Here is a 24799-nt window from a genome sequence, read left to right on the forward strand (position 1 = left end):
ACTCACTGATTCTTTAAACCCTTGTAGCTCACTGACTGTTGCCCGTAACCGATATAACAGCTTGAAACGAAGCATTAATATAAATATGTTTGGCAATGGTTGGCACAGGTGTTTGTTCTATTTGTTTTTGCTTTCATTGAATGGCACAGAGTATATTTTGTTCAATGTTTTCTGTAATGGTGTTACTTTAGAGCCGTCATGCATACAGCGAATCACCGGTGCATGTACATATATGCTAACATATTTCAATAGGATCCAAATATATGAGACAAAACAGAATAAATCATTTGCTCTGGTATAGTTGCTTATAATGCCTCATTGTCGAACGGTCTCAAACACAGTAGTACAAATATATGAGATGTGCAGATGAACAAGTCATTTATAAGTTTTATTCTGATAGTATGGCTAAGGTATCTCTTGGTGCCACTGACTATGTCGTCATCTGTGGACTGCTCACTCTGTCTTTGGGGATAGGCCTGTATTACGCCATTAGGAGCAGGAAGAAGGGTACCAGGGAGGACTACCTCCTGGGTGGAAGGCGTCTCCGCGTCCTTCCGGTCACGATGTCTTTGTTTGTGTCCTACACGTCATCGACGTCGATGATTGGGATGCCGGCTGAAATCTTCACTTACGGAGTTGCGTATGCCACGTTTGTTGTAGGTGCAATAGGTTGTATGACCATATTCATATTTACATTGGTGCCGATGATGCATAATCTAAAGATAACCAGTATGTATGAGGTAAGTGTCAATTGTAATTTTCCGGCATACAATATTCCTCTTCCAACCCCCATATGCGGGTACCACAGATTTGTCTTGTATATATATTGTATATATGTATTTTTGAAGTATTATTCTGGAACCAGTGCTGTTAAACGGAGAAATAGTAACTATTCATTAGTTGAAAGGTATGAAGTATTTCTTAATTGAGTTGAAGCGGTAAACCATGGGCAAAATAATCGTGGTCATTCATTTTCATTTTTAAATTACACAAACAAATAACATTATTTCAGTATTTCTATCGTCGATATGGGTCGTGGAGTTTGCGACTACAGATAACAGTCCTTGGGATGCTGCAAAATGTAAGAAACCAACCCCATCCTTGTACAGAAGACATGTTTTAGAGATCAATACATGGACATCAATAACAGTAAATTGAAATCCATAAGCTAAATTATGCATATACCACTGCACATGTCTCCGTCACAAATACAAATAGCATATAATAGTAATAATGGAACAGCCCGCAAAGAATAGTAAGCAGTTGTAAATTAGTTTGGAAAATGTATTTTCATTCTTTCTTTGTTGTAGATTCTTCTAAGTGCCATCATTGTACTCGCACCTGCACTGTCAATAGAAGCAGGTAATGCGATCTTGAAACATACCACCCACAGAAAGAGTCAGTCATTATCATTGTTTCTGAAACATATAACAGCAATGTAAAACTTCCATGCAAATGTTTATGACCATTAGAAAACGTTTGGCTAATGTCCGTTGGATTGACGTCACGAGTCGAAATGCGGAACATGGGTCAAACAATGTAGCCACTGTAACGTGTATGCTCACTGTGAGCATCCTTATTGGCAGTGATGTGTCGAGTCCATCAAAAAATGGGCAAAGAAGGCTTGACATAGAGTCGTGTCATTGATTCTTCTTTATTATAATTATAGTATCAGTTTATGGCTAGAAGTTGTCAAGGTATCATTACATTTCTTAAAGTAAATACTTATGATCATGTCTGACAACAGCTGCTGGTCTACCATTGGTATCATCTGTCCTGCTAGTGGGGACGGTCGGAACACTCTTCACCGCCATTGTGAGTTCACCTTGCTCTTATGGATACAATCTGATAGCTCACATCTTAAAAATTCCCTCTCACTGCCATAACGATATACATAATGTAGATAATTCTATAGCATTTACCACATATCATATACACCCATTCCCAAATCCTAAGACCTGTGAAGGTCCGGGGTAGAACAGGCCTTCAGCAGCCCATGCTTGCCATAAAAGGCGACTACGCTTGTCGTAAGAGGCGACTAACGGGATCGGGTGGTCAGGATCGCTGACTTGGTTGACACATGTCATCGGTTCCCAGCTGCGCAGATCGGTGCTCATGCTGTTTAGCTCTGGACTGTTTGGTCCAGACTCGATTATTTACGGACCACTGCTATATAGCTGGAATATTGCTGATTGCGGCGTAAGACTAAACTCAATCACTCACTCCTATATCCTAAAGTATTTGCATCACGCCATGCTCAAGTTTGACTGAATCATGTTTTTTTCAAGGGTGGTCTACGGGGAGTGGTTGCTGTCGATGTTTTGCAAGGTTCTGTGATGGCTGTTGGCATAATTTCAATCCTGGTTAAGGTTATTATCAGTTTACTGGTTTGTTATTATACTTTACAGTCGAGGTGGTTCTTATTTCTTAATTTTAATATCATAAATATGATAATTAATTGTTCTGATTGCGATATGACTTGAATATTGCAGATATGACGATAAATATTAACTCACTCACTATAAATGATGTGCAATGTTGCGCAACCAACCGACGTGCTCACATCACAAGGCAACCTACCTACTCGATTCTGCACTTGAGTACAGTAATTGGCCCCGTTTCCAGGTGTCAACAGTGAGTTGACACGGATGTTGCTAGAATTTAAACCACATTCAGTCACCCAGCTGTCAAAAAGATCACTGGTGCGATGGGGTAGCCTAGTGGTTAAAGCGTCCGCTCGTCACTCCGAAGATCCGGCTTCGATTCCCCACATGGGTACAATGTGTGAAGCCCATTTCTGGTTTCCCCCGCGGTGACGTTGCTTGAATATTGTGACAACTAAGCTCACTCTTTTGCTGGTGATATCAAAATGGACAGCTTAAGGGCATAAGAAAGACAGGTTTACCAAGCAATGCTAACTCATGAATATCAAGGTCATGTAGGCAATATTGATCATTCTTGTTGCTGTAGTTGTTTTCATATTACTGTAATATTATATACTGCATGGTGCGGTTGATGCCCTTAAAATCAAATTCAGGACGAATGAACAGCTTCACCAATATAAAGCAATAACGTAAAAGCTGTCAGTTGATGGGCAACAGTGTCCAATTTACTCTTTAGTACTAAACCATGAACAATACATTGTTTTTTTATATACCATGCACGGTAAAATAACATTATACCCGCGAATTAGAACTGGTTCTTCTTTGCTTGTTCTTATCGCAAGAGGCGTTTCTGTGTCAGACTATACTATAATGTCGACCCTTATAGGGGGCTTCAGCTGTCGGTGGTATTGGGACAACACTGGAGATCGCTGCACACGGAGGCCGGATTTCGCCGTTAGAGTAAGTATATGAAAGAAAGAATGAATCAGAACACACCTGCGTGTTTCCACCAGTCATCATAAGTTTTCAAGAGGTTTCGGAATACATATGTTTTTTTCATTTATATAACTTCCTTGAAAAAGTATACGTTTGAACCAAACATATGCACAAATATGTAATAAAAGATACAGAAAAGAACATGACTCGCACTATGTTTGACGTTCATTCTAGAAGTCGTTGAATGAACACAACAAAACCGTTTCCTGATAGCAACTTTGGTTCATTGTTACTTAGCGTAGTGCTCTGTACACTGGGATCCGGTGGTCAGGCCCTCTGACATGCATGTCGCCATCTCCCTATGACGTAGATCGATGATTATGATGTCAGTCACTTGACTGCCTGGTTCAGATCGTCATGTAGCCGGAATATTGCTGAATACGGCCCTGAACAACAACAAAACAAGCTAAGTTGGAGTAATGGTATACTAGTCGAGAGGCCACTAAATACTTCAAACCTGACGTTCTTATTTATTATACTGTGTGAGTATACATGACTAAGACCCATTTGAAAGCTCCTAAGCATATCATTCTCCTTTACAATTGAAGCTTTAGCCTCGACCCTCGTGTCCGACACTCTTTCTGGAGCCTCGTTGTGGGAGGAACCTTCGCCTTTATGTCTTACACGTTCGACCAATCGGCAATGCAGCGAGTCTTTTCTTTGCCTACTGCCAGACAAGCTCAATTGTAAATATTAACACCATAGAACACTTGCTTGTTTCACGATTATAGAAAGATGATAACTCAAATGGATGCTTGTTTTACATAACTTTTACAAACTTTTCATGGAATCATGTTGTCAGTCTTTTTCCAGCCCAAAACGCACTTCAAAATAAATAAATAGACGCATAAGTCCTTTCACACTTTTTACAAAGATTAAGAATCAGTTTATTTAATCGTTTTAAGAATCATTCTGGATCAGTGGTATTTCTTTATACATTGCACTGTCAGTAATCGTCCGACCCTATTGCACTTATAGAGAGACTCAGTCCTATCTGAAGGTGATACTGCGAAGCAAGCACCTGTTGTAGCAAGATAGATAAATACAGTTTTTTCTTCGTGGTTTCACTTTCGCATGATGACAGTAATATATATCTTAAACATATTCATTATTTCGGTGTCTGTTTTACAAATTAACAGAAAATGCCATTTGATATTTGCAAGACCTGCTTTGTTGAAGGGCTTACACAATCAACATCTTTAACAATATTGCGTATGGACTGATAATGAGTTTCATGGGACTGGTGGCGTACGCCTTCTACACGGTGAATATGTGTGACCCACTGGCTGCTGGCCTCATCAGGAACAAAAATCAGGTAAATTTAAGCCACAAAGTCCTTTCCACGTCCATAAAAACATGCAACACCCCGAGTAGATTGTACAACCCGCCCCCTATCATCAGCTGTACATGCTGTGATACAGCATACCCGTCATACCACATCTTCACGCCCTCGTAGATGGATTTTGTAAGTTGACATCCTTTTGTTTCCAGACAAAGGGAATTTACAGTTACTGTGTACATTTTGACATCATTTGTCCCATTCAGAATGCAGTTATTAATGTTTGGATGCAACATCTCATCATCCATATGTCATTAATGGTCTTGTGCTGATTAACGATGTTTTTTGCTCGAATGGGATACACCTTTTCAATTTGTTTATTCGGTATAAAGGCCAACGGTCCATGTACAAGACAATTAAAAAAATATCATCATAATGACAGATGGGAGTTCCTGGGTAATAGAGCTTCCTTATTATATCTTTCAATGTTCCACATAATGTTTATCTTATCACATGTTAAAAGAGTTTTAAACTTGAACATCATGGGTGGATTACAATAATATCTTGACATATATTTTGATCTGAGATGATCATACAATGGACATTTTAGAAGGAAGTGGCATTCATCTTCTATACAACCCAGCGCACAAGATGTACATAATCTATTACCGTAGACGATGCCGCACCGTCTACCAACATTGACCATTAAAGGGAGCTCACATATACGTAATAGGCATAAAAGCCTTCTGTATTCTCTTTCTGGGATAGCATACAAATAATATTCAACTGACAATACAGATTTATATTCTTTATAATTACATAATTTACTTGAATCACAAATTCTAGAGTACCAATTTTGTTGATTACAGTCTTTAAGTCTCTGTACAAAAGTATTGAGAAACATGTTTTATCGCCCACTTCGTGTGTGATCTACACTGAACCAATAGCTAAATAGTAGGTGTTTTATCTTTGATGCCCAAGTGATACGATTACATTCATCTAATGATTTACATAATAAATAACATCGTTTTGGATATCTAACAGTTGGCAATGGGATACACGGTTACTTAGTAAGGGTTTTTAGGGTAGCATTGTGGTTAATGCGTCCGGGTTCGAATCTTACATGGGCACAATGTTTGAAAATCATTTTATGTGTGCTGAAATATTGCTGAAGTGGCGTAAAATCCAGCTCACTTGATAAATAAGAAACGGGGTTTGGTTTTATCTTACGAACGACTCGTTCTTCCTTAACATCCCATGCTTGTGGTAAGAGGGACCAGTCTGGAGGTCAGGCTGACTTAGTTGCTGTAGATCACTGGATTATCTGAACAAGGCTGGAATATTTATAGACCGCCGCCTAAGAGCTGAACATATCTGATTGTGGCTTTGAACAAGAAACATAATTATCTGATCAACAGTTTAATGCTGTTTATCTGTAATAGTGTGCGCAGGACAGTATAATATGGATAGGTCCAAAACGATTCTATTATGCTGTATCAAGACAGACAAAGATTCACTTACGTCTGAAGAATCGGCATACTAACTGAACACCACAAGTGTTCAACGAGTAGACTATATACGTATGATTGACCTGCTTCAGCTGCTGCCATATTTCATCATGGACATCTTCCAGGACATCCCTGGTATGCCAGGGTTATTCTTTGCCACGTTGCTCAGCGCTGCACTCAGGTAAAACATTTTTACGAGTCTTTTCACGAGTAAAGCATAAATGAATCTGCAATAGCCTTAAAGAAACGACGGCTCGTCTCATGGAGTCAAACAGTAGCTGATGATATGAACAAATGAACAATCTCACAGGAGTGGAATTGCATGCAGTCAAAGAGATCACTAAGGTCGACTACTCGATGTTCCTCAGACACTTCTTGTAACAATCGCAGAATACGGGATACGAATTTCTACCACAGAATCGCCAGAATATGGCGATATCGGCAATTGTGATTTCTAGTTCCTGTCTCAAAAACATCAAACAACCCGACAATAATGAATGAGTGTAGTTTTAGACCGTTTCAGCTATATTCCATCAATATCACGGCGGGGGACACTAGAAATGAACTTCACGTATTACACTCAAATGCAAAAGATTTTATTTACATTAGTAGAATTTTTAAAATGACATTCTCATTGGGGAAAACTCACTTCTTTTTCATTCGTAAACGTACATACACGCAAACACACGAACGGATGCACGAACGCACGCTCGCACGCTCGCACACATTCACTCACACACTTTCTCCCATACACCGTTTTGAATGCGTATTGGTGCTGTACTGGTATTGTGATATTTTTTACAGTACTTTCTCTTCGATCCTCAACGGCCTTGCAACTAACACTATAGAGGATCTCCTGCAGCCGTTGTTTGACAAATACTCAACAACCGAGAAGGTTAAACTTCTTGTTGCCAAAACGTCAGGTACAGATGAACTCTATTCCACCTCCGAAAATCAGAGGTATTAGATCACACTAATCAACTCAAAACTAATTTGCATGAAAAACAATGTTTCACAAATTAGTTTTCGCCAATGCAAAAAAGGACGGATATAAGATACTGTATTAAATAAAAATGTACCATATCACAGTAGATTATACGAGCGCTTTAACATCATTGTTGGTCAAGTTATCCATTTACTGATTATCACATACAAAGCATAAGCATGTCGGTAAAACCATAATCCTATATTTGATAAAATATTGTTGATAAAGTTGTCTTGATTTTGGAGTAGGCCGAATCCACATATTTGCTTGGAAACGGAAGTAGGTGATCGTGTGGCATTAATTGGGACCAGCTTCACATGCATAACACTTGCACGCACGCATAACACACCTTTCATATCCAATACTGCATGTCTTACATAATGTTTATTCACAGTTTTCTTTTTCGGATGCGTTTCTGTTGGATTGAGCTTCCTTGCCTACACGTTTCCTGGTACTATCATACAGGTACTGCTTTTGAAGTATTTTCCTGAGAATATTCACAGATTTCACACCTTACGTTTGCTATTAAATTCCAACATAAACATTTTATCATGCTGGAAATAATTCGAGGATCAGTTGTTTGTATTTTGCTGTAAGTCATACTGACAGCATTGCTATGATACAGACCGATCCATAAAGTCGAATGGATCTTCGGCAACCCACGTTTGCAGGATCGCTGACTTGGCTGACACATGTCATGGAATTGCATAGCTTGCGATATATCGATGTCCATGGTGTGGATCGCTGGATTGTCTGGCCCATGCTCCATTATTTACTGTTCCATGAATGGAAAATTGCAGATTGATGCGTTACACAACAGAACAAATTATCAAACAAATCAGACAAATTACCAATCGAGCGTTATATCAGACACAGAAAGTAATTACACACCCTGTATGTTGCTGTGTTCCAGGCAGCCGTTGCACTGGTTGGTTCTTGTGCCGGGCCACTACTGGGAATATTCTTTCTCTCTGCAATGGTCCCTTGGGCTAATACACTAGTAAGTACTTTATGTACGAAACTGTACATATAAAAGACAAGCACGAGTTGAAAGAACTATGCCAATAGTCCGGTATAGTTCTTAGAAGTGACGGGGCGGTGGTGTAGCCTAGTGGTTAAAGCGTTGGCTCCTCACGTTGAAAACTCGGGTTCGATTACCCACATGGATGTAATGCGTGAAGCCTAATTTCGGTGTCATAAGAGGCGACTAACGGGATCGAGTGGCCAGACTTGCTGATTTGGTTGACACATTTCGTCGTATTGCAGTTGCTTAGATCTATGCTCATGCTGATGATCGCTGGATTTTGTGATTCAGATTTGATTATGTACAGACAATACCGCTGGAATATTACTAACTGAGGTGTTAAACAACAAGCCAAGAACCTTTCTTACAGGGTGCTACGTCGGGGGTGTTGGTGTCTCTCGTGCTGAACACGTGGATCACTATCGGCGGCGTCCTGTACGGACGTAGACCTGTACCACTTCCACCGGTCCCCGGCAACTCCTGCAAGGTCAATGACGTGTTCAACACGACTGGGACAAGTACGCAGGCCTTTAACATGGAGAACACGAACAGTACCGCGTGGTATTCATCAACGGCTGCCTCGACTACTGAAAGGTCCCACCAACAATATGACTGCAACTGATGTTTTAACCAAGGCCTCTAGTGGCATTTCCAATACTATGGTCTAACCTGCAATGGATATTTTTGCAGTGAAAACTCTATTGTTAAGATAAATCCTTAGTGATATATGTACACACTTGTTAATTTGAGGTCAGTGGTGGTGATATTGTGAATTAAGGGTACGGGAATTTGTATACAATTACAGACGGTAAGTATACCATTAAAAATAGGGGATATTGGATAGACAAGAATGATAAACTGCCAACAATGAATCCGAGCAGGAAACAGCTGATGAAGGGAAATTAAATGTGACAATTTATTCCGTTCCTTTGGAAATGTTTCATATGGATGGATATATAATACTTTTTCGCATATACTTTGAATTTGACAGTGGCAAGTGGTATGCTCGCAAAGTCGAACACGTAACGTATTCACTGTAGCTCTAAGCATACTCAAAAACTCTGAAGCACAGAGCAATGGTCGTTAGTTGGTTATAATGGATTTAGATTGTTTTCTGGAAATTTGATTGTGGTACATAGAGTCTCCTTATACATGACACAACTTAGTGATGGTTATGTAATGATTTTGTCTGTCTTACAGTCCCACCGCAACCTCTAGTGACAACCCACTCTACAATATTTCTTACCTCTACTACGCCTTGAATGGATGTTTGGTGGCCTTCCTTGTGGGACTAGTCGTCAGTTTGGCTACACGTAGGTTGATTTCTGGTATAATTGAGCAGCCAATATGAAACTGACGTTTTGTTTGTTCGTTTGGCTGTACTTTTCCGCCACTTTCAGCAATTTTACAGTTATATGACGGTGGCCTGGACCAGACAACCCAGTGATGGGAACTGAAGAATGTCACTGTTTGTGCAGGTGTAGTGCTGGACTCGATCATAATGATAGATAGATCCACATTTAGAACGCGCCTGTACCATACCCGAAGGTATTACTCCACTAAATGAAATTAAGGGGCGTTGGGGTAGCCTAGTGGCTACAGCGTTTGCTCGTCATGCCGAAAACCAGGGTTCGATTCCCCACATGGGTACAATATGTGATATTGTTGGAATATCGCAAAAGACGGCGTAAAACCATACTCACTCGGTCACTCACTTTAAATGAAATCTGCACAGCAATAATTCAGTCTGAATCCGAAACAGTTTCCTTGAGGCGTAAATGAAAATACAAACAACAGAAAGCCAGTGAGTCTTTTAAATCAGTGATGACAAAATATTTTCCTTGTAGCATCCGCCACTGACAAATTTCAAAACAAAGTGGCTGAAGGTTTTAAATGTAGCGCTTTGAGCATGCCTTTGGATGTGGAAAATATGGATTTATTCATTATAAGGATCGCGTCTCGCGATACACCTGCACATACAGTGACCGATATCATGAGCACTTATCCACGTCGACGGGGGGCAAGAGTTCTCTTTTAATTACAGCGTTTCAGGGGCTTCGAGAAAGGCACAACATGCATACTTTATTTAACTTGTGTGGTCACTGTCTGTTTAGCTATTATTTTCACCTATATTTCATAATGTCCACATGTATTCATACTTCGCATTATATTTGGCTTGTATCACAGGACACAGATACCCTCCACTAGCTGATGACAAAGTATTGTTTGCTTGTATGAGGAAATACGCTGACATCACAGAAGCAGAAACCCCAGACAAAGTAAGATACATTACCCTAATCCAAACCGAAAAACGTCGTTAATATGATTTGGTTGTTGCAGATATACCTTTTCACTGAGCATCATGTCATTTATCAATTATATATAATATATTTTTGACTAAAGTTCCTCAATAATTTGAACAGAAACAATACCGTTCTGGGAAAACAAAATTGGCACTACATTTTCTGTTTTTAACAATTCTAAAATTTGTAATTGAGTTGCTCGTAATATGGGGTTTTGAACATAGTTCCTGACGCATGTTTACTTTTTCTTTACTTCAGCAAGAAGAGAAAAATACATTTGAGATGAGGTTGATAGATGATGGTGAAAACCAGTTTGTTCCTACTCTGTCATCCTTGTCTACAACTTGTCATCCTTTCCCCTTGTAGAAAATAAATAAGGCTAAATAAAATGTTTCTCGGGAATCAGCGCGCCATTTTTATTTCTGCGCGTAACATTTTTATTGCCATTTGAAAGAAATAAGTTTGACTTTGCCTCGTCCCTATCATCCATTTGTCCACTATAAGAATGAGTGTCTATAAGAAAGAGTGTGACTGAATCTACAACTCATTAACACGTGCTAAACTTCCCAAACTGTATTTCTAAGAGATAAAAAATAAATCTGTGTTCCTCCCTCGTCATTTTTTCTATCAAAAAATAAAAATAAAGTCCTACCGCCCTAGTCACTTTTGAAAAAAATGTGCCCGAGAAACATTTAATTCTTTATGCAGCCTGACATGAACAAGAACACACGGTGCTTACAATCGCACTTTCACATCAAGGATCTGGTTCAGGCTGTTCCATGCCATTAGTTGTTTGGTTGTTGTTTAACGCCACAATATGCAAGCCATATGGGGACGGTCTGTAGATATTCGAGTCTGGACTGGGCAGTTCCTAGACCAACATCATGAACATCGATCTACGCAACTGGGGGTGAGTGAGTTTAGTTGTACACCGCACTCAGCAATATTCCAGCTATATGGCGGCGGTCTGTAAATAATCGAGTCTGGACTATACAATCCAGTGATCAACAGCATGAGCATCGCTATGCGCATTTGGAAACCGATGTCATGTGTCAACCAAGTCAGCAAGCCTGACCACCCGATCCTGTTAGTCGCCTCTTACGACAAGCATAGTCACCTTTTATGGCAAGCATGGGTTGCTGAAGGCCTATTCTTCCACGGGACCTTCACGGGTCATCTACGCAACTGGAACGCAATGACATGTCACTCCATCGTGCCTGACCACCCTATCCCGTTAGTCGCCTCTTACGACAAGCATGGGCTATTGAAAACCAGTTCGAATTCGGGTCTACGGGCGTTTTATGAGTTGTAACATTTAATCAGTTAAAGTATTGGTGTCCGATGCTATATGATTGCCACATCCCTTCTGTTGTAAATTCAAACTGCATAAATGGCAATGGCTCCCAGCAGAACAGGACTCGCCTATCTTTATTACAAGCACTCGGTGTCATGTCACTGCTGTTTAGTGTTTCTTATTCATATTGCATATTCGTATTGGATTCACTGACAAACTCAGCTTAACAGTACCATCCTTATATTTAAAAAATGAGTGAACAGAATGTCACTTAGAAAGTGGTCAAGTGTAACATTTACTATTAAAAAAAAGTAGGATAACTTCATTTAAATTTACAACTGAAAACAAATGGGACTCAATCAATGTCGATAAGATAATAATGAATGTTTGGACAGTGCAGCACCTCTTGCACTTCCTTGTGACCATTGTTTGTTCAGTAATTGACAGATGATTGACGTGACATGATTCAAAGTAAATCAAGATGTTTTAATTCATGCGAATTGGTCCCTTAGATCCTTAGATGGTGTGGTGGACACCTGCCAGTGTCCAAGTTAAGGATCTCATTTGTCAAGAACTCAATAGTGTCACTTACAAAATGCATTAATTATATTTTACGTAAAATTCACGCATGCCCACACGTATTGCTAGGGGCCTTAGTTAATAATGTCATCCTTTAATAATAAAGATCATTGATGAAAGCAGTTTTGTTAAATAAATCTAGAGTTTGGGTTATAAAAGTAGCAGATTCGAGTTTGGGATGAAAATACAGTTTGCTATTAATGTGAGCTACTAAAAATGGTTATAATGTCCTATTCGTGTCAAGTTCGTGATCTACAGGATATATATATGTGTGTGTGTGTGTGTGTGTGTGTGTGTGTGTGTGTGAGTGAGTGAGTGAGCGAGTGAGTGATGTAACAATAAAGACAAGACAAAGACAAGTGATGACACACTAATTCATCCTAGCCGTTGTATATTCTTTGACACATAAATGTATGAAAGTGTTTGTTGCTAAACACTGCCAAACAATTTAAAACTCTTCACACATTGAAAAGTCCTTCATGAACATATCTGTGAACTGATAACAAATCCAACTGCAACACGCTCGATAGGACAAAACAGAACGTAGGTAGCCTGATAGTTAAAGCATCCGCTTCTCATGCTGAAAACCTGGGGCAAAAAAATGAAACGGAAAGACAACTAAGAGAGACCACCTTTCACAACTTTCATGATAATATCAGTTTCCAATCGACAAAGATTTTTTTAGAGTTACAGAGATCTTTAATCTCTACCATATTTGTTGTACAGATGATACCCATTGTTCCATTGTGAAAGTATGTAAATGAACAGACAACGATATTCACTACTACCATAAATTTCAAATACATGTACGCATTGGAGAGTTATCAGGTGCATAATGTAATTTTGTTTAGATACTGGTTTTTGTTTTCTCGATCTCAAACATCTAACATCGTTTGTGAACTCCTCTTGAAAGCGCGCCTGTCGTGTGTTTGCGTTATAAGTGGCTAAAGCGCCCGTTAAATCTCCCAGTTAACGAAGAGAATATCTCCACAACACAATGAACTTCGTTTTGACTAGGGAGAATCTAACATGATTCTGTAATCTGTAGATTATCCCTGTTTTGACACACTCTTGGTACCTGGTGTCACTACAGTGACGAACAAACAGACGCTTATGTAGGGTAGACAAATGAACTTTAAACCACCTTTTGATATTATTTGTCCTGAAAAGTATTTAAGGAATAGATTTTTCAAAAAGAGTAAATGGCTGAATCGTTTCATACACAAACTGCACCCACGGGAAGACCCCATACATCTTAACCGGACCGCTGGAAATACATGTATTTAACTTCTTTAAGTGGCATTCTAGAAGTTAGGGAGTACAATATAGAACACGCTTCATGGATAACGACGTCTTTATTTCTGACAACAATCCAAAAATATGTATCGAAGCGTCACACTCACAAATATAACAGGTTCTTATCCATAAAGTTTGTTCTATTGCAGATATATTGTCCGTATAATCCTAACCTCAATCTATAATCTCAACCCACCACAATCGCTGCACGCACCCTCACGCGCACGCGCGCACACACAGACACCCGATTTCTATAACAATATCACTGATCGCTGCAAATGCATTTACTGTATAATTCCCCCAACGCTGCACCCACATGATTCCTATAATCCCCGACCCGTGAAGGTCCCGGGGTAGAATAGTCCTTCAGCAACCCATGCGTGCCATAAAAGGTGACTATGCTTGTCGCAAGAAGTGACTAACGGTTTCGGGTGATCAGGTTTGCTGACTTGGTTGAGACATGTCATCGGTTTCCAATTGCGCATATCGATGCTCATGCTGTTGATCACTGGATTGTCTGGTCCAGACTCAATTATTTACAGACCGCCGCCATATAGCTGGAATATTACCGAGTGTGGCGTAAAACTAACTAACTCACTCACTCACTCCTACAATCCCCACCCCGATCGCTACAGATACGTTCAGCCTGATTTTATATTCCTCAGCATCATCATTGCACACACGCATGGGGTGTAAAACAGCTCACCCCTTATCACAACAAATACGTTGGTTTTACGTAATCTTGACCCCGGTGATGCACGCAAACGGGGTGTACAAATCCGGCCCGGATTAATGCACTAATATTGACGATAATCTTAACCCTTTGCTCATACACGGGCTCTAGTAATGCACAACCTTATCACAACACCACATTAGTTCTACTATAGTATAGAACTTCAGAATATAATCAAGTCTCGTTAATCCAATATCGTCCGTTACACAGCAAATTGTCGGATTAATGAGGATGTCGGACTAAATAGTTGAGACAATTATATTTATTCAATTTGTTTCCATCAAAAGTGTCGGATAAAGCGAATTAAGGAGACTTGATGGTACTTCCAATGAAATCTAGTGGCTGGTAGGCCTGATGACGGAATGTCGTTTTGACGGATCAGGCTTTGTTTGTGTGCATGTGTGTTTGTAAGTCGGTATGTGACACTATAATACAATACATGTATATCTTATTTTTCTATAATGTTATGTCGTCATAGCAACACATTGAAACATGTAACCTGAAAATCTAAAAAGAGAACACTTATACCAACGTTACGTTGTGACATGTTGGGTATTGCTTGTATCTTCAGAATAGTCCTTCAGCAACCCATGCGTGCCATAAAAGGTGACTATGCTTGTCGCAAGAAGTGACTAACGGGATCGGGTGGTCAGGCTTGCTGACTTGGTTGACACATATCATCGGTTTCCAATTGCGCATATCGATGCTCATGTTGTTGATCACTGGATTGTGTTTTCCAGACTCGATTATTTACAGACCGTCGCCATATAGCTGGAATATTGCTGAGTGCGGCCTATAACTCTTCAGCCAGGAAAGCTCTGTACACTTACGTCGACATACTATTTCCCCGTAATAGATACTACCATAATGATATTGGAGATTTTGTGAACATCTGGTTCTATAAATGATATGTAACGTAGCCAGTTTCCATACAGAGTACAAGTCACCCCAAAATCACGAATATCAAGCACACCGTGTGTGTGTGTGTGTGTGTGTGTGTGTGTGTGTGTGTGTGTGTGCGCGTGTGCGTGTGCGTGTGCGTGTGCGTGTGTGTGTAAGAAACGGGCACGCTGACTTGGTTGTCATCGTATCCAGATTGTGCACTCCCACGACTGTGCTGTTTATCTCTAGATTGTCTGGTCCAGACTCGATTGTTTACAGACCACCACCATATAATTGGAATATTGCTGAGCACGGTGCTACAACCAACCAACATGCATGATCTCGACTCCGACCAGTGTTCTAAATACGACCACTGTGACTATTTCCATCTTTACTTTAAAAAGCAACATGCCAACTGATACTTCCTCATGAAATATGTCTTCACTTGCACAAATGCACCAGAGTTGTTGCCTTGACGATGTCTGCATCATTCATCCTCACAAACAAAGCTAAACGCTACATTGTGTAGACAAATTAATTCTAATGTTTTTCCAAGGTTGAGGAAACAACATATTTTGACAGGAGTAACAGAGCTAATAAGCATACCTGTGACAGTAGATACTCTAATGAATAGATCATCTGAGATCGTATGACAATTATCGTTCAGCTAGCTCCAAGGAAACCAACCATATCGGAATTCCGGAAGAGGACATATGTGTGAGGAGTGATGAAGTGATGTTCAAGACTATAATATCAACACACCTGCGCGCCTGCATTCGTGTTTGTGCACGTGGGTCCATCTGTGTATCAGTGTGTGTGAGTTTAGTTTTACTCCACTGTTACCAACATTCCAGCAATGTCACCAGAAGCGACACCTGAAATAGGCTTCACATATTGTGCTCATGTGGGGAATCGAACCCGGCTCTTCGGCGTAACTAGCGAACATGTGTGACAGTGAGTTTGTATGTGTGTGTTTGTGGGTGTAGGTTTCCAGCTGCAAACAGGTTCCAAGGCGTCTGAGTTTTAATCAGAGCGATCGAGGTTCGTAAGGTCTCGCGTGAATTCAAGTCGTCATGGAGCAGATTTGTGACCAGTCCAGGGTCGTGAGAAAATCCATCATTGTTTGAAGAACATGCCTGTAGTAGTACCACCAGAAACATCAGATCATAAATATTACATTGATCTGCTTTGGTAACAGTATGAAATCCCGTAGTGGTATCCTTTGTTGGATCCATACATTACAGTATCGTAGGCAGTTTTCATTGTACATTCAGTCTAATCTGTAAATGATACATGTTCGCCATTGACCAGACACACAATGTTCTCAGTGCATTATCTGACGTGACAGAATCATTCGGTTTGTAGACAGATCATGATTAATGAAGTGGACATAGGTTCACAAATAGGAATTGCGAAATAAATGTTTGTTGCTCTGAGACAGACACAGCAACTGGCGATCTGGGACCTGTGTCCGGCCAAGTGAAACCAAGCAACTGACAAAACATAATGCCACGTATAGGTATATTACCATGTTGACGGACATGAACTTCCGTTCCAAATGATTCTTATGAATGCCAACCACTCTTTAATAGCAAAGGATCTCTGTTTATGTAATACCGGTATCCCTAGCAGCCTGTTTAGTTGCACCAGGGATCGTAAACCAACCGAAGCCGATAAACCAACTGGAAACAAATCTACTGATCCTCCATGCATATTTGCAAGGCGCGCCATGTTCTAGTCAAAAACAGCTCAACGTCCACTCTTTGAATGATCATGGGCTGTATCGTTCAAGATATAAGTAGATAAAGACCCATCGAAGGGAAACGGTTATGTATTTAAGTGCTAAACCGCATATTTAGAAATGAGTGAATGTGTGAGAATGGTTTTAAGACGGTTTTAGCGATACTCTATCAATATCAGGACGGGAGACACCAAAACTGGTCTTCACACGTTCTCCCCATGTGAGGAGAGTCGGACCCGGATCTTTGGCGTGCCGAACGAACGCTTTAACCACAAGGCTACCCGCCCTCTACTAGTGACACTATATAGATATTGCATAGTACTAGTGGTTAAAGCGTACAATGTTAGCTCACCAGACAGATCGATTCGATTCCATACATAATTACAGTGTTTGAATTGTTTTGCTTGTATAGCATAAAGGGATATTTATTCTAACATGTTTATTTACCACGTCTTGTACGCATTTGAGGTACCTGCTCAACGTTGGGTTCCACGGATGGTTAGACTCAATCGACAGTTCATAATTCCGATATTTCACGCTGGCATTAAACTTAATAAAGGTCTCTCTTCTTTCATTAACTGGGACAAAGATTATCATCACTATATTATGGTTGTAGGGGCAGTGGGTAGCCTATTAGTTAAAACGTTCAAGGTCCGATTCCCCACATGGGTACATGTACAATACGTGAAACTGAAGCACACTTTTGGTCTCCCTTAGCATGATATTGACGGAATATGGCTAAACTTTGGTTAAAACCAAACTGGTTGTAGACTGGTTCTTGACCCATTCGTACGACATCGCCCAAAAAACAATTTATGTCAATTATCGAAAAACTAACCAAAGAAAACAATGAAGAAAAAAACCCAAAACAAATCGTTTATCCAAACAGCAGGTATTAACAATCACATACATGTATTCACGAAACTGACGAACATGTCCTTCCCTACTTCGCCGTTGTCAGTAGAAAGGCTAGGCGAACCAGATGAACGTCGCAGTGAAACTAATACATGCTTAAACAACCTCAGGCCACGAAGCTTTCAATCATTGTGTGACAGTTACATGTATTCATCGCCTGTTTTAAGATATCCCGCAACGGCGATCGTTGGTGACCATTGTCTCCTGGCTCAATCACAGCCAAACGATATATTTTAAACCGGGAAAGGCCTATTTCTGAATACTTTGGTTGTTTGGTAAAACGGAGCACCGTAATTACCAGCCCAGTATAGCGTCTCCTCCGTGATGACAATCTTCCGTAAATAGACATTAACGATTCTCGCCGTAACAGCTGGAGCTTAATGACTTTCATTAATAGTAATATATTGATTTTAACAACGAAGGACGTGCAGACAATATCTTTTTCGAAAGCAGAAAAAATCCACAATATTCAACATTGATTTTATACTTCAAGGTAGACGGATGTCATCTCATGAACTTTATAGCGAGGTGATCAATCACGTTCACACCCTGGGATCCCGAGATGTGAAAGGTCGTGTGCATAATATATGCGTCCCTCAAGAAAAGTAACGATATCCTTGTCTCCTTGTGTGACAAAATGAGCGTCTAGAATCTGTATTTTGCCTTTGTGTGGATTGTGGTCTGCATAAGGCAGTCGCCAACAACGATCTGAGAGTCCAAAGACAGTACTTTCAAGGAGTCGAACCCTATACTGACAATACATAAGTAAGTATATTGATCAATTGTCCCTTTACTAACCAACGGGATGGTTTGTTTCTTTATTGTTTAGCGTCCCTCAACAACGTTCTAGCCATGTAAAGACTGTGTAAAACTGTCTGACCAGGACAATCCAAAGATTGATATCTTGAGCATCGATCTACCCAGATACAATGAAATGTATGTGACCAGGTAAAAAGATCCGTGACCAACACATCCATTTAGTCTACTGGATTACTGGGAGCTACGGCTCACCCGAATGCCTAAGGCTGTATCGGCAAAAACGTGTTTTTATTGGATTAATGTACACTGAAAAAAATGAAATCTCATAAAGTAAGCGTGTATGTTTACCTGCTCTTTTAAAAAAAATGACAAAAAGTATTGTACAGGAGGATGAAGACTTTTATGGATTGACAACTTCTTTCTTGCAATGGATGTGACGTTTCGGTGTAGATTCTAACACAGTTATCAAGCATAAGAAAAGTATAGAGCAGTAACTGCGGACCTCCGATGATGATTATTAGCATGCCCCTGTCACATCTGATGCAGTTTTACAAATCTCTTTAAAATACCTCCAATGGTACCTCCAATGGGATACCACCTTGACGTTTAATTAAAGTCTGTCACACATCGTAAATAAGTCTTTTAACATTACAATAGAGTGTTTCTTCTCTGGTACGTCTTTGCAAACATCTGTCAGAAACCTGTCATGCCCCAAAACTACAATTATGAAACGTGACCGAAATTCAAACCCGAATACAGCATATCTTCCATTTTCTGAATTGACTACTAGCTTGTGCACTTGTGCACAAAGTTGAAACGTCAGGTACTTGAGAGGCATGAACAAGACAAAATATTGTGGATGGCTACTTCTTCCGTATTGTATACACAACGCTGACATCCATAGTAGCTGTTTTAAAGTGTTTAAAAAATATCACATTGTTCATTTGGAACTTATGTGATTGCCGACGTGCAGACAATATAGTTTTCGAGACCTTCCCCAAAGCTATGCTTTCTTCTCTCGTAATTTACACTGTAAAGCATTGCATTGTGGGTTGTATTGTGTGTATTATACAATGGGCATGTGGATATCGAAACCTTTGTCTCCTCAGCTCAGTACTTCAGTACTATTGGAATACATTATTCAATGGACAAAAACCGTCATCATGAATTGTCTATAACCAGCTAACTCTGCGGACGTTAGATGAAACGAGAGTCTTATGCGAAGGTGAAAAGAACGAGTCATCACAGATGGTAAAGAATACAATTTACTCTCCATGTACTGTATATTGTTAGCAGGCGTACTCTGCGTCCGAGTATATACCTTTACTTCCCGCGCCCTGTACGTTCAATAATCGCCGCATCCGTTCACAGTGGATATCTGAACACCCTGATAAACAGTGTTACCATGACAATGGCAGTAAAAATATGAGAACGGAGACATCTTGTCATCTAGATCGATGACATCTTGGTTATTCTGGTAATGATATAATGTTTTATGAATTAGGATTCAATGTAGTAGGTCTTAAAGCTTGACGTCACACATATGCAGTCAGGTTATCCGATTTTATCTTAGCTCACACATAAATGTCGTTTTCTGACCGGTTGAGTGCTCTTCTGTTATTTTCAATGTACCCCGCTTACAAGCGTGGTAGACTGCAATATACTCCGCTGCCAAGAGCAACGCATTCGGTACTTCGTGGTACATGATGCACGGAAATTAGCGATGTTTTGCGAATGGAAAACGATGGAAGGGAGATAACGCAAACCTGTTTTTCCTGTGTCGTCCGCAAAGTCTACCGATGGCTACGGAAAGACTAACCTCGCATTCCAATGGAAACGTTTTGACAAATCGTTCAAAAGTAGTCCATGTCAATATTAAGAAGGAGAATTACATCGTGCTGACAATACAACACCTGCGGGACAAACAGTAAAATGCAAGATTCGAATCGTTTGATTCACACAAGTTGGCTGAAGTGTACGATAATATATCCATACTTGAAACATGAGGTGTTCAGTAAGATACATACGTTGTTCACTGGTCCCTCGAGGCCCATGGGTTGATATACCCTCGATGTTCATTTATGTCACATGAAGAAATATCGAGGGTGCATCAACTCATGCGCCCCTCGTAGCCAGTGAACAACTCATAATGTCTGATGTCGTTGTCCACTTTGACATATGTCCCCATGTTTTGTCACATGACTTTAATTTCTTATCACCAGTGAAATGGTGAACGTATAATTATTAACTAGAAACAACAAGGACACTCCTGGTAAATAAACAAATAGACGAATGAATGAATGAATAAATGAACGAATGAATGAATGAATGAACTATTCAGCCTATCCACATTAGATTATATCCATCTTTTAATGGCCCGTTGACTGTCAGACTGGGATTAATATTGACGGAAGGAGCAAAGCCTAGAGGATGAAGGTGAAATACCTCCTCTTTATTCAGGGACATAAGTCAACTAGACGTCAGGTTAACGTGTACACGGAAAGGGGAAAGATGACAAGGAGTCTCTCTATATTCGTAAACCCTTTTTGACACAACTACTAGGACATTACAAGTATATGTTTATGGGTCACAACCAAAGTTTAACACAATTTTTCTGTGGCATGGCATTTTGTCAAAGGTTGATTCCGTTGAAAAAATGCCCTCAGGCAAATATGAAACCGATATGATTCCTTGACCATATTGTTGACTTTCTGATCTCTGACAATTATTACACATATTTATGACATTATAATGTCGGCCCCGCACATACGTCAACATTGACTTTTATATAACATTTAATGTTTCTGTTTTATAACGTTTTATGACTTCGCTACAGTGTCTAAAGTACTGACATAACTGGTAGACTTTTAATGACTGTTTAATCACCATCTCTCCTTGAAGGTGCAGCTCAAATGATGTCTGCTGCCTCGGGCAGACACTCAAAGGACTAGACCAAGGAGGTGATCTCACCGAAACACACAGACATGCTAATACATAAATGAAATGAAAAAAAAGTTGATTTGAGGATAATTAGAATCGGGTTGGTTCTCCCAATTGATCCGTGTTGTGATGGTGAGTGCGTGCGTGCGTGCGTGCGAGCGTGCTTGAGAGTGACGAGATGACGCTTTTTGTAACTGTTACTAAAAATATGAGTCATATGCCCTTATAGAAGATAACCAGTTTTTATATATACATACACTCGTTCCTATGGTGATTATATGGAGCGTGAACATTCCTGTTATGTCTCTACCCCTGTAGAGTGCAATGGGTGAAGACCATGTTTGGTGTCTCCCGCTGGAATTTTGATGAACTACAAAGAAAAGAAGATCTAGTCACTCAGTCAAAATATCATCATAAATAACGAATGAGCGACTACAGTATTGGTTGGTGTGATCTATGTCACGTGGTCTGTTCACGTTATAATATGTATCCGGCAAGCTACGCTGATGGCATATTGTCTCAATGAATGGTCTCACAAGGCTCTATGATGTGGGAAACGTGTCATCGTACCCCTCAACATTCATTTGTTGTTCATAATATCAACCATTGATCCCATTCAGTCATGTACAGTTCGACGTTATGTAGCTGGAATATTTTGCGTGCAACGCGAAAGAAGAAGAACAAATAATTACATTTACATTCAAGTAGCAACCTAGTAATATGGGAGAATCTGAGGAAATATAGTCTTGCTTCATTTACGGTTTTAGCATTGTAGGGAAGCCTGCGGTCAAATAATATGGTTCAGGGACTCTGAGACGAAGAAGCAATTCGTTACAGAGAGCTGCGGTGAGTTTCTAAAGCGAGTGATTGATTGAGTGAGTTAGTTGAGTTTTACGCTGCACTCAGCGATATTTCAGCTATACGGCAAATAATCGAGTCAGGACCAGCCAATCCAGTGATCAACAACATGAGCATCGATCTGCGCAATTGGGAACCGATGTGTCAACCAAGTCAGCGTGCCTGACCACTCGATCCCGTTAGTCGCCTCAAAAGACAAGCAAGGCCTATTCTACCCCGGACCGTCACGGGTCGGTTCTCTGAAGTGTTCCCATAGACAACCGAGTACTGTCTGAACATACATATATACGTTTGATCGCAACAAAGAAACACGTTAAATTGAAAAAGAGTGAGATGGCTGATTCAGACGGAACCGGAGGAAATCTAGACTTGGTCATTTTATGTGTTTGAGAGACTATGACTGACTAACAATCGCTATCTACCAGTGAGCTGAAGTGGGTCTGTCGATTGTTTCTCTTTTGGGCGTCTCTTCCAGAGTGAGAAAGACTCGCGTGTGAATACCCCTAAGGCGTCCTCGTCTTGAGCCATGTAAGACATTAACTTTTCATAAATATATCCCATATGTGCATATATAAAAGAGAGTGGTGATATACAGCTCGCTCAGCCCATGGGGTGTGTTTTGTTCGTTGTGAGCTGACATTACACATTGAATAAATCTCCATGTGGTCGATACATTCTCAATGGGAACAGCAGAAACTCAATTTCTTATAGATATTTTGTATACATGAATTATTTTACCACTTCTTATCGCTTGGATTGTAATACGCGAAGTTGATATTTAGCAATGAATAAAACAGTTGAGGAATATTGTAACCTGACGCAACCTGTACCCATTGTGATAAATACTAACATGTTTGTGTGGGATTGTCGTAAAGGAAATACTTCACTTACAGCCATTAAGATAATGACAGACATCACTGTCAAAAGAATCAACAGGAAGATTTTCTCTGAACGCAATACTCTCCCAAATCGATGATCATACCCACAGAACGCGCTGTAAATGATACTGTCATGTCACAAGAGGTGACTGTGACGTTGCCGACGTGTTGGTTTCACGACAACATCGCGTGCAGGGGCGTTGTTGTCGGTAGCGCATCTGCTGTCCTCACTGCCCCATCGATCCGACACCAGACTGTGTTTTCACGTGCTTGGTAGTATTCCGACCTGCGATAAGACAGCCGTCGACAACGCACTCATAACACAAGCATATGTGTTTACATTTGCTTGGGCGAGTTACTCTCACGGGCTGAACCCAATTTCAACGGGAGAAGTTTCCGATCCCAACAGAAGGCCCTACCGTTTCTCGTCTGCTAGCCGTGCCCCGCTACACGGAACAAAAGGAGAGGTAATTTTGGATAGGAAGTACAGAGACTGACAATTTCTAGCGTCCGTTGCCATGGAAGGGCGTGTGAACTGACAAACGAGAAGTAGCAGACGACAGTTCGCCCGAAGGGACATCTGTACAGACACAAATCCATGCCGTGGCAAGATTACAGCGTCGTCTGCTTGAAAAAAAACTGAGGTAGGTCTATTTAGAGTCAGTATTATTCACCTGCCCGAACGATACTCCATTCATGCCAGAGTTCTGTGTGCATATACACGAACGGCGTAGCCTTATCACAATAACGACGTGAACCAAGGCACGGTGGACATTTATCAGTGTGCACCATCTGTTTGTGTTAAGATTTTGCTTCCGGAGTGTCAGTCCTGTTTGGGGTCGCGGGATTGTGGGTGATTAATGTCCCACGTATCAACATCAACACTCGTCTTGTCACATCAACAGCGACACACACAAGAAGTCTAAATAGTCCAGCACAATTGTGTCATCAAAAACAATTATAACCACTTACATATAAGCGTATCCGAAAATAGAATATGATTACATGCGACTATAAATTACTGATGTAACTCCTTGATAATGACTTTAATTAAACAACCTACTGTGATCATCACGTGGTTATCTCTACACAATTATGATCTGTTCTTCTAAATACCCACGTCCTTTTACGAGTCAAGTACGGTCAAATAATGGACATATTAATAACAGTATACGTGATGTCCGTATGCAATATGCAAGCGTCTGTTTTTATCACAAACATGTCTTAATTGAAAGCTATTAATTACTCAAGCGGAAAAATGATTAATAAATGTGCAGATGTGAATCATGTATACAAACGTAGTGTTGTCACGTGTAGATAGGTAATGAACTAATTTTGAACACTCAATATGAAGTCAGGGGTAACTACCCCTGTTGGATTCCCTACATATGATACAATTTGTGAAGCCCACTCTGGTGTCCCACGCCATGATATTGCTGTAATGC

General features: G+C 40.3%; 2 protein-coding genes across 5 annotated transcripts in view; both read left to right on the forward strand.

The window, feature by feature from the left end:
* The first annotated feature begins 340 nt into the window (after nt 1-340).
* On the forward strand, nt 341-11085 carry LOC137264873 (sodium-coupled monocarboxylate transporter 1-like). Of its 2 annotated transcripts, none has more exons than XM_067800219.1 (16): nt 341-740; nt 1013-1081; nt 1311-1362; nt 1748-1815; nt 2289-2369; nt 3271-3344; nt 3929-4066; nt 4560-4695; nt 6260-6348; nt 6972-7090; nt 7547-7617; nt 8066-8152; nt 8547-8770; nt 9377-9489; nt 10364-10455; nt 10738-11085. In XM_067800219.1, the coding sequence occupies exons 1-16, from the start codon at nt 354-356 to the stop codon at nt 10843-10845; spliced, it is 1908 nt and encodes a 635-aa protein (XP_067656320.1). In that variant the 5' UTR covers nt 341-353; the 3' UTR covers nt 10846-11085. The 2 variants fall into 2 exon arrangements, with proteins under 2 accessions (XP_067656320.1, XP_067656321.1); XM_067800220.1 differs by having other exon boundaries at nt 341-635; nt 10738-10881.
* Nucleotides 11086-23627: 12542 nt separating this feature from the next.
* Nucleotides 23628-24799, forward strand: part of LOC137264871 (cGMP-specific 3',5'-cyclic phosphodiesterase-like) — a 135860-nt gene continuing 134688 nt past the window's right edge. For 2 of the 3 annotated variants that reach the window (XM_067800216.1, XM_067800217.1), the window contains exon 1: nt 23762-23998. The gene's annotated coding sequence lies outside the window, so the exon portion shown is untranslated. Of the gene's footprint in view, nt 23999-24799 lie in introns of all 3 variants that reach the window. The other variant, XM_067800218.1, reaches the window with a different exon arrangement.

Source organism: Haliotis asinina, chromosome 15, assembly GCF_037392515.1.
Source record: "Haliotis asinina isolate JCU_RB_2024 chromosome 15, JCU_Hal_asi_v2, whole genome shotgun sequence".
In the NCBI taxonomy this organism is placed as follows: Eukaryota; Metazoa; Mollusca; class Gastropoda; order Lepetellida; family Haliotidae; genus Haliotis; species Haliotis asinina.